Consider the following 11,148-nt stretch of genomic DNA (forward strand, 5'->3'; position numbering starts at 1 on the left):
GCTCATAACTTTGACTTGCTCATCTTGGGAATATGTAGAGCTGGCAGGATTGAGCTTTTTAAATATGAGGAAAGCACTGTCACCTTCAGAGCAGGCTCTGAAAGCTGTTCTGGTGTGCCTTGAAAACTTTTCTCAGTTTCACTGTTCAGAAAAGTTCCTAATATCTACTTAGTTCAAATGTAATAGCTGGGAAATTCTAAACCAAAGTATTTCTGCTAGTTGTTTTTGGCTGATTTTTTTCTTCCCTTTATGGCTCCAAAAGGCACAGATAGTTCACAAAGAGGAGATGACCACAGAAAGCACTTTCCACTCTCTAAGCTGCTGTTGATGTTGTAAAATATTAGAGGCCAGCACGAATTTTAAAGGAAAAAGAAAACAACCATGTGGTATTGGGAGGCTGAATAACAGGGTTGTGCTCTAGGCTATGTCTAAACCTGAATATATAATGAAAGAACAAAAGCCTGTAGGGTATAAACTACACTACAGTTTGTTGGCAAAACTCAGCTTTGCTGGCTTGGCCATAATTGAGATGGTGATGGGAAATGATGTGAGCATGATTCACACACAATGTGCTTTGAACAGTGGGCTCGTGGCTGAACAGGGAACTTAAGGCCACTGTTCCCTTGCTTGAGTCCTCTGAACTCCCACCACGGGTGCCCCTGGAGCCCTTGAACAGAAACAAAAGTTAGGAAATAACTGGATTTTTAATCTGTAATGTCTGCAGGGTTTCCAAGGAGCCACAGGCACCCGAGGCAGCAGTGGTGAGAAGGGACCTCCAGGTGATGTTGGGCCAACAGTAAGTTTCTGCTTTTAGGTCTCAAAGAAGGACAAGACATGGAATAATAGAACGGAAATGAGCTGTTCCCACTGCAGCTCTGCCTCGGAGTCTAAAGAATGGTTTAAATTCACATTCATCCTTCTTAAGGGGATGTCTGGGCATTCAAAGCCCAGGCTGCTGATCTGTTGATAGAACATTCAACAAATCTCACCTCCCTTTGTCCTCTGCAGATTCACCTGCTACACAAAATCTAAACAAATTTCTGGTGTAAGATTCTAGAATAAAGCAAGAAAGTCACTCCTGAACTGTAGCAGCCAGCACTGGGCTTGTAGGTGAAACCAGAGATGTAAATGTCACAGGTATTTCTTCTCCTCAGATGTTAAAAACCACCTGTCCTGTTGGGAAATCTGTTCTAGGAGCACATCTGAGAAATTTCTTCATCTCTGTTGATGGTGCTTATCCCACTGCTCCAGTTACTGATTTCTTATTGTGATTTTTCTTTTAAAATGAAGTGTTTGAGTATGAGCTCATACTTTAAAGTATGGACTTAAAGCTTTTACAATCACTTTGGTGAGGTCAAGGAAACAAGAGTGTGAGAAACAAACTTCGTGCTCCATGTCCCACTAATGTAACCCACACTTCCACTGAATTTCTTTGTTGGTTTTCTGTTCTTCCTTTCCTTAGCATTACTTTTTTTTTTTCCCTCTATAGGGGCTGCCAGGTCCCAAAGGAGAAAGAGGAGAGAAAGTGAGTTTTTCTGGTGCTGGCTGGCACTTGTCAGTGCATCATACCCTCAAAAAACTGGGTGTGCTAACCTCAATTGTAACCTTTGTTTACAATTATAAACCAAAACTCTCCAGTGTTGGTTGTACCTATTGCTTGTTGCCTTTCCTTCCACCTGCACAGGTTGGGTTTATACCACAGATGGGGTATCAATAATCCCACAGCAGCCAGGAGTTCCTTAGTATCACTGGTAGTAATGAAGCAGAAATGTCAAATACAAATCCATTCCTCGCTAAGAAGGGAAAAACCAAACCTGCTTGGTTCCACTTTGTTTTGGTTTAATGTGTTCCAAAAGGGGACTCATTTGTAATAATGATTTTCTGTGCCCCAGCACAGAACCTTGGCACTCAGGACATCCACACTACCTTGGAAGATTATTTTGTTGGGAAAAGAAGTTTCTCAAATTTTTCTCATCTTGACTTCTGGTTAAATCAAAATGCCATGACTTTCTAGGAGTCATTGCCAAGACTGACTTATACAAATTTGTCTTCAGACAGGGATGAAGTGCTTTTGTCTCAAATCAATGCCTCAAAATTATAATTTTTAAGCACGTTCTCTTTCCAATCCCACCAGCTTTTCCTTTCTAGAATTTTTTTTACACTGGAAATTTCCATTTCCTCCTCCTTTGGGTGTTGAACAGAACAGTTTTTTAAGCCTGGATTATCTGCACTGTGATCCAGCCAGAGATGTATGTTTTATAAACAGTTCTGGAAGCAGGTGCATTAGGTATGAATTTTCACAGCCAGTGTTTATTTTTAAGCAGGTTTTTGAATTTTTATTGCTTTTCTCTACTAAAACTTTCTTAAGGCCTCATTGTATATGATTTATTCAAAATACAGTAAGAATAAATATTTATAGAAGATGGAGTCAAAGATAGGACGTTGTAATATCTGATCATACTAAATGTTTTACATATCACAGAACACTGAGTTATAGACTTAGCATCTTTTTTGATAAAATGTGAGGGTGAAATTTGCTCTCCCTTTTTTGGTAATTATTTAGATTTGGTCTGGGCCTTTTGATGTGCAGGAGACAAGCAATTATTGATGTTTCCAATTTCAATTTTCTGGTTTCAGAGTTTTATGATAAATAAATAGGGCTGCATTTCACAGTAATTAATATCTCTGGAACTCAAGCTGAGAAAACGAATAGGCTGAAAGCTGTCATGCATTAGGAGATTGATCCTTTTTATAAGATATTAATACTTCCTTTTTTTCTTAATTTAAAAAAAAAATGCTTCGTTTTAGGGGGAACCACAGTCTTTGGCCACAATTTACCAGCTCGTTACCCAGGCTTGTGAGAGGATGATTCAGAGTGAGTACAACCAACCCAGCTCCTGAGTCTGTTCATGTGCTGATGGGACAAGGGGGGATGGCTTTGACTTGAAGGATTGGAATTATATTAGACACAGAATTGTTCCCTGTGAGGCTGCTGGGGCCCTGGCAAGGAGAAGCTGAGACTGCCCCATCCCTGGAAGTGTCCCAGGCCAGGCTGGACAGGGCTTGGAGCAATATGGGATAGTGGAAGGTGTCCCTGCCCATGGCAGGGCGTGGAACTGGATGAGCTTTCCTTTCCTTCCAACCCAAACCAGTCTGTGATTCCATGATCCCATGACTCTCCAGAAGTGGACAACCAGAGGAGGGACAGGCTGAAGCTGCAGTGATCCCAGCATCTCCCCCACCCTGTGCCCTGCAGGGCTCCACGCACAGCAAATGCCCCATCTCAGGCTCTAGGCCCTACTTTGGCTTTGTCGGGTGGCATGAGCACAGAAAAGACCTGCAAAATATTTATTTGCAAAACCCTTTGGTGTTTTGCAAAGCCTCCTTTATTTCTTAAATGGAAAAGCTTGAAACTAATTTGAGAGAAATTGTTCTTTCAGCAATATGTGCAGATTCCTCCCGAGCCGAGGCAGTTGTGTAAAGCTCCTGTGCTGTGATGTGCAAAGAGAAGCAGTGCCTTGTCCAAGGTCAGGCAGCAAAGTCATCACTCAGCTGCCCATCTTGTGCCTTTCTCACTTGGCACTGACACCTTTTTAGCACTAGCTGATCATTCTAAGTACCTTTTTAGACAAAAATCCTTTTTATCTCTCTTCTGGATTTCTCAGCCAAGGAAACGTTTATTTTCTGTCTTGCCTTCTCAGCTCATGTGTTGAAATTTGATTCATTCATACATGAACATGCAAGGAAGCCAGTTCCCATTTGGGAGGAAAGGTTAAAACCAGGAGAACCAGGACCACCAGGTCCTCCAGGCCCACCTGGGAGCAGTGGAGAAAGAGGAGAAAATGGGACCCCTGGACAGCCAGGCAAAGATGGGTACCCAGGAGAGAGAGGTATGGACAGAAGTGTTCATAAGCATTTTTCACTTCATCTTTGATACTTTAATTAAATCTCAGTGCCTCAAGCAGTACTGTATAGATAATCCATGATATTATCTCATTTCATTGCTGTTTTCCCTTTGGATTTCCCCATTCTAGGAAGAGACACACAAATTATAAATCTCAACAAGCAGGGAGAATTCAGATGCAGCCCACTCTTATTTTCAAGCTCTGCATGGAAGGAAAGACCAGTTTAGCACCATTTGTAGGTTTAGGGTGATGGAGAATTGAATTTTAGAGGGCAGGAGGCTTTTCCTATAGAAAAGCACTCATTTGGGTGAACACATGGTGGTGGAACAGATCAGCTTTGGGCAGAAATGAGGAATGTTGGAAAACACTGATGGAAGGCATGAGGCAACTGAAACAATGTTTAAAGGGGAAGTAAGTTTCTGGAGCAGTTGTTTTAGCAATGAAAGATTCAGACATGACTAAAGAAATAGATTAATGTAATTTCAGAAGTGGCCTCAGTTACTGTACATGAATGAGTGAAAGGTGGGAAGATGTTTTGCTTGAACTCGCAGGCAAAATTTGTCCGTGGCTCAAGTAGTTGTCTGTCAAAATAAAGAGAAAAATATTGTTTTCAGCAGTGTCCTAACACCTCTGAGTAACTGGAAATGTTCTGTTTAACTCCTTCCTCCTGTAGCAGTCAGTCTTAGCTGGTATCTGCAGAACTTATCAAAATGTCACTTCACAGAGAAAGGAGTAGCAACCTGCAGATTTTTCCAGCCTGTCAAGCAGGAGAGGGCAGAAGATGGTTGTCAATGAAAAACTAAAAACTACCTGAAGGACATGGCTGATCAAAATATTTTCATCTTAAAACAATGAAAAATCATATTTTGTCAAAACGTACTTGTTCTGTTTGAGAGGTACAGGTTTCACGAGTAATTTAACAAGAAAATCTCAATCCTGGCTAACCAACACCTGGTCAAAGAGCTCAGCTTTGTGATTTGTTTGAGCCATGTGAAGAGCACAGAGCCTGACCCTCAGGCTGGTGCAATAACAATATTTCTGTGAATTTCTCTGTGAAAAATGTTTATTCCCACTCCTATTGGGCTGCAAATCTGTGCTGCCTGGATCAAAGAAATCAGTGTTGGTCACAGCTGGTCACAGGGTGCCCGGAATGAATGAAAGCAAGTGGATATTTCTCAGTGTTGCCAAGGGCTGTGACTCCACTTTGACACATGGAGAGGCTGCAGGAGCCTCAATTCAGAGGGAAATTCAACAATACTGAAGCAACACTCATCTCTTATCTGTGAATAGGTGCCCCAGGGCCCAAAGGAGAGAAAGGGATGTCTGGAGCCAGTGAGGAAGGGAGCCAAGGACCCAGAGGAAGAACAGGTAGAGTGACCACAACCTCTGTTTGTTGATCCACCAAGGCAATGTGATGGCCCCAGCTGTCAGATTCAAAGCATCATCCAGCTGAAGGATCTCTGTGGTGGGGATGGACTGACCTTCCCACCACAGCCCTGCTGGCAGCATCCTCAATGGTTCCTCTCTGCTAAGCTGCAAGAGATTACTCCAGACAGCTTCTTCCCTTTGGTACCCATTCCCAGGGGATGATTTATTTTGAGGACCTGAGACACGTCCAGGGAGTTTTAGTTTTGCTGCCTTTTTGCATGCAAGACCAGATGCTCGGGGGATAGAAGCTCTGAAAATTCAGCTTGTGGAACATGAGGGTTTGTGAGTAATCTGTGAGGATTTGGAGTACTCCTCCACCCTGATCCCTGCTACTTGGGATCTGTGGGAAGTTTGCCACTGGCATAACAAACTAGGAACTATCAAAAGAGTGTGATCAAACACATTCTTCACTTAATTTTCTATACTTGAGATGTAAAGACACAAAACTCAATGACTCTGGGATGGATCCTAGGGTTAAGGTGATTCTCTGCATGAACATGTAGGTGGATTTGGGGTTCTCATAACCAGGCTCTATTTTTAGCCAAGCTGGCCACTCTTAAGGTCAAGAATACTGGGATTCAGGTACTGGGATTCAGAACAGGTTTTCCAACAGGAAGGTCCTATTTATCCACCAAAATGAGGAATCCATGCTCAGAAAATTACCTGCCATGTAGGATGGAGGAAAATACAGAGGAGTTATTATACTGCTAAAGCAGATGTGCTACAGCTGACTGTGCTTCTCCTTCTGCAGGCCCACCAGGAGAAGTTGTGCAGGGGAAACCAGGCCCCAAGGGTTACCCTGGCAATGCTGGTCCTCCAGGTTTCCCTGGTGTCAGAGGGCAGCCTGGGCAGCCTGGACAGCCAGGGGGCTGTGATATCTCTGGGTGTTATGAGGCTGATAGAAGAGGTAAGTCCTGACTATGTCAGTACAAAAGTTACAATTTTGTGGCTGGTCTCTGGTTACTTCTCTTGAGCCAGGCAGAAAGAAATCAGTGTTAGTCACAGCTGGTCACAGGGTGCCCAGACTGAATGAAAGCAAGTGGATATTTCTCAGTGAGCTGTGACTCCACTCTGTTCATCCTTCAGGCACCATCAGTCCTGCAAAGCCTCCTCTGCAAAGCAGTCAGGGTGATTCCTGTGCAACCCACATGGATAAAAGCCAGTTCCATGGGCTGTTCCTCAGCCATCCTTCATGGATGAACACATAACTGCAGAGTAGTCAAGCAGATGGGGAGTGATCGTGGGGGATCAGTTCTTCCTGTCCCCAGCAATGTTTCCATTGGGGAGATGGACAGTTCCTCAGCTCCTACATTTACATTTCATGGAGGCTCAGTGAGACAAAGACCAGGGCAATGAAGAAATTCAGTGGCATGGAACAAAAGGTTTACAAGGGAAAGGGATTAATTCTGTGCCATTCCTTCTCAGACCCTGACACTGATTTATTCATTTGCTCAGTGGCCTCATCCTTTCCACACACAGATTTTGTCCCCTGATGGCTGGGGCGGAGGCAGCTGAAGACATCGCCTTTCCCTGGAAATCTCTGGAAGAAAACTCCACAACTCCAAAAGAAGCAGCAACCCAAATAGCAGATGTGCTATGTTTTTTTAATGCCCCAGACATCATTTCTGTATGGACAAGTCAATCAAACTCCACGGGCACAGCCTGTGTCTGGCTGAGCTGTCTGCACAACTGCAGTGCTCAAACTCACGTTGCACGTCCCACAGTAAGACAAAGGCACATCTGAACACTCAGGCTGGCAGACTTGTTAGAAAAAGAAATACTGTATTGAAATGCTCAGAAATAACAGATAATCTCTGCCTGTTTGTCTGCTTGTGGTTTCTTTTTCTCAGTTGTTGTTCTGTGGCCCCAGCACAGAAAAAAGCAGCACCTCATAACCAAAGAAGCAAATCCACTGGAGCAAAGCTGCATTTTCTGTTGGCTGCCAAGGTAACAAAGTCTAGCACCATCTTGGCTGTTTCTGCTTTTGGTAGAATGCTGATGGTTTCCTTGCAGGGGTGTTTTGTACACGACCTTTGCAACCAGAGATCACCTCACTGTGATGTGACAAATCTCTTAACTCCCCTGGGGATTGGAAACTCAGGCAAAGCCTTACATGAGTCACAACCCCGTGCTGGGAGGAGCTGGAGATTAACCTACTGCCTTTTCCATGTCTCCCTCCTTCAGTCTGAGTAGCTAGTTTACATTTTATTAGGTGGAATATTGAACAGCTCTGAGTCTGGTTTTTACCCATATGACATGGAGGTAATTGTGTTACACACCTTTCCTTGCCATCAGCTGAGATGTGTCTTCAACAAACCATGCAGATACTGATAAAAATGTTCCTCCTTCTTTGCAATCACTGCTTCAGACTGTGCTGGATCATTGTCTATAACCTGCCCTTGCTTCAGAAACAAACCTTCCTGAACTCTGATTTAAACCTTAACCCTAAAGCAGAGTGGCACAAAAAGTATGGATACCGATTTTTCAAAGCTGTTAAGAGGTAAAAAGTGGAGCATCATGCACATTCCTCTGCATTTATTCTGGATGTGTAATTTCTACAGTTACATGCAGGCTGGCAGCCTGGGTGTTCATACAGCCAACCTTTGAAAACTTAGCAGCAAATACATCACACTTAGAAAGTAAATTGTCACATCAATACTGAGGAGAAAGAAATTTACCTTAAGAGAACTGACTTTTTTTAGACAAAGAGTCCAAATATTATTTCTTCTTGTCATTAAGGAAAAATCCTATAGAGTTAGAAATACTGCTAAAGGAACATTGGAACATGTCAGACTTGTGTGGGAGCCAACCTACAACAAAAGTCAGATAAAACATGGTTAGTGCATCCTGTAAGTATTCAAAGTAGTCCTTGGCTTTATGTGTGTTCATTCTCTAGAAACTCCCAAGAATTAATATTTTCAGAATGACATACATCCCCTTTGGAAAATGTAGGAAAAATGCATAGAAATTCCATTCTGATAGAAGTAACATTTCTGTTCACTATGGAGCTCTCCAGAGTTGCCTTGACATATAAAATGGAAACCTTTTAGAAGTGTTGTTGCAGACAAAGCTCCAGCGAGAAGAAAAAGGAGAGGTCAGAGGAGCTGAAGGCTGCAGCACAGCAGGAGCACGGTGTTTGGAAGTGACACATTGACAGAAACACCCTGCACAGCTGTTGGGATTTGCATGTTTCTGTTTATACAGGTCAAAGAGCTTTGGAACTGTGCTTTCCAAACCTGAGTTAGTTTGGTTCAGAATGGTTCTGAATTTAGCACTGATAGAAACTCCAAAGCTGTGATAACTGGCAGGTGAAAGCTGTGGGCAGCAAAGGCAAGGAGGCAAAAGGGGTCCCTGCACAGCAGAACAGGAAATGATTCCCATGAAATGCTCCCAAAGTGGGGAAGGTGGGCAGTGCAATGAGGAACATCTGCATTTGCAGGTTATTCTGCTTTCTTTCTGACCTCAACCAGTGCAGCCAAATTCCAGTTCTGGACTTACTGTTCTGCTTGTTCAAATTAGAAACTACAGGTGATTTGAGACACAGATCCTTGATATTTCTTTATCAACTGTTTTTGAAAATTGCTCACATCCTCTCACTGCCTGTCTTGGGATTTGATCTATTTTGATGGAATTTCAAGCGACATTTGCTTTTCTCTGGTTATTTCAGATACAACAGGAACGGTCAGACTTTAACAAAATTGGGTCTCCACAGGGCTATTGATTAGGACAGACAACCTGCACAAATAACTTTATCTTCCTAAACTTTGTTCCATGAGTGGTTTTATTCACTGGAAATCAAGGATATATAGTCCGTGTAGTGTCACAGAGCCTGTGCCAGTTCTTTGAGCCAATTCCTTGAGCCAAGGAACTTTTCTGCTGTGAGATTTTAGTCACTGAGAGCTTGACCCACCTGGTGTAGGAGGATTCTGGCAGAGGCTGAGGATCTTTCAGTGACTGATATTTTTTCAACAAGCATCTTTTTGAGGTGTTATCTCTGTTTCAGGAGTAAGACACAGCCACAGGAGTTACCAGCAGTGCTGTTAACAAGCAGCAGAGCTTGTTATGCCCTTTCTCCATCACTCAACAGCTTGGCTGGACCAGAATTAGAGGGCTGGAAACAAAAATATATCCTGGGAGTGGATAAAGGGTCATTAATGGACATCAGTGCAGTGGGGGAGGGCCAGGCAGGACCATTGAGCCAGGTGGGGCTGTTATGGGGGGTTTTCCTAGGACTGTACATGAATCTTGCACCTCACATCTACATCTCTCTGCCTGTCTGCCTCTACACCAGTGAACTTCCTTGAGTCAGATTTCTTGATAAATGTGTAGAGAAACTTCTCCAAAAGGGAGGTGTTATAAGCTCTGTGGATTAGCTCATTGGGGAATGAGATGGAAACCAGCCCTGAAAATGCTGGGGAAATGGGGATTACATAGATCATCCTATCAGCCATCTGCAGATGGAATAGCCTGCATCCTCTGTGGCTGGGAAGATGATCTGGACAAAGTGAGCATTAGGAGAAAGAAGATGGAGAGAAAAGCAGAACAATGGAGGTAACTGAGGTTGTTCGAGTCACTTGTGTTCCAGTCATGCCCAAAGAAGCATGGTAAGGATTCAATCTCTCCTGCACAAGTGAAACAGAAAAGATCAACATCCAGATCTGCTGTCTTTGATGACTTTGGGGTCTCTGAGCTTAGTTTTGCACTCCTGGAACCTGAAAACCATTTACTTAGCTCTGGATCTCTTCCAAGACAGTTTTAGAGCTCTTGTTGTGTCCCACTCTTGCTTCCTCACTCTTTTTCTGATGTCAGCTTGTTCACTCAAGACCTGGGAATAATTTCTGAGCTGGGAGCATTGCAAATGCCAGCAGTCTGGCTGCATGCATTTTCCTAGAGTCTTTCATATGCTAAAAACCTCTCTTTGTGTTCCTTGGGTTGGAAATAGCACAATTAGCCATTATTCTACAGTTATAGTCTGGTTCATGTCCTAGTTTTATTCCAGTTTCTGATCACTGAATCCTATGGAGGGATAACATCCTCCTAAACAGTCTCTAAGATGTAATAACCTGCCTAAGAAAGAGCAGTAGATGTTGTTTCCTAATTTCTCCCCTTAGACTTTAAAAGGAAGCACATCAGAAGCAAAACCAAGAATTTATTTGAACTTTAACCTAAGAAACTACTTATGCAACATGTGAAGAAATGTAGTTAGCAGTGTATGAAAACTGCTGTGACATGACCAAAGCCAGGGTCCTGCCCTAGCCCAGCTTCTCCCCCGACAGCAGGACCACCTTTGTAACTGGTTTGAGCTGTCACTTCCCATCTTGTCCCGCCAAATCCTGTGATCCTGCAGTGACACTGACACTTCAGGGACACAACCACATCCTGAGCGCTCCTAATCACACCCGATACTTCTGATGTGCTAATGGAGCTCTTTCCTCCTCCTCCTCCTGCATGGCAGGGCCATTCTGCCCGGGATTTCATGTCCTGCTCTCTTGCAGTGGAAGTGCCACGCTCCCCTTGAGACACTGCCCTTCACACAGTGTGCACTGGCCTAAACTTTGAGCAGAAAAGGTGAAAATTGCAGATGAGCCCTTTGCTGTGAACAAAGGACAGCCTGTCCCCACTGAACTTTCCAGTACATATTCTTATTCTTATTCTTATTCTTATTCTTATTCTTATTCTTATTCTTATTCTTATTCTTATTCTTATTCTTATTCTTATTCTTATTCTTATTCTCTTTAAAAGAAATTCTCATTCGTCCCCTAATTCTTATTCTGTCCTTAAATCTTTCTCAGTTCTGGTGACTCCAAGCCATCCC

The 11,148-nt window shown here is 43.2% G+C and overlaps 1 protein-coding gene across 1 annotated transcript in view; it reads left to right on the forward strand.

Annotated features, from left to right (window-relative positions):
• Positions 1-7,156, forward strand: part of COL20A1 (collagen type XX alpha 1 chain) — a 45,559-nt gene extending 38,403 nt beyond the window's left edge. The window contains exons 33-39 of the mRNA XM_014873796.2: positions 725-796; positions 1,490-1,525; positions 2,809-2,875; positions 3,702-3,890; positions 5,196-5,273; positions 6,085-6,240; positions 6,813-7,156. Of these exons, the coding sequence (XP_014729282.2) occupies positions 725-796; positions 1,490-1,525; positions 2,809-2,875; positions 3,702-3,890; positions 5,196-5,273; positions 6,085-6,240; positions 6,813-6,826 (612 nt within the window). The 3' untranslated portion in view covers positions 6,827-7,156. The remainder of the gene's footprint in view (positions 1-724; positions 797-1,489; positions 1,526-2,808; positions 2,876-3,701; positions 3,891-5,195; positions 5,274-6,084; positions 6,241-6,812) is intronic.
• The last annotated feature ends 3,992 nt before the right edge of the window (positions 7,157-11,148 follow it).

The sequence above is a fragment of the Sturnus vulgaris genome, chromosome 17, assembly GCF_052056855.1.
Source record: "Sturnus vulgaris isolate bStuVul1 chromosome 17, bStuVul1.hap1, whole genome shotgun sequence".
Lineage (NCBI taxonomy): Eukaryota > Metazoa > Chordata > Aves > Passeriformes > Sturnidae > Sturnus > Sturnus vulgaris.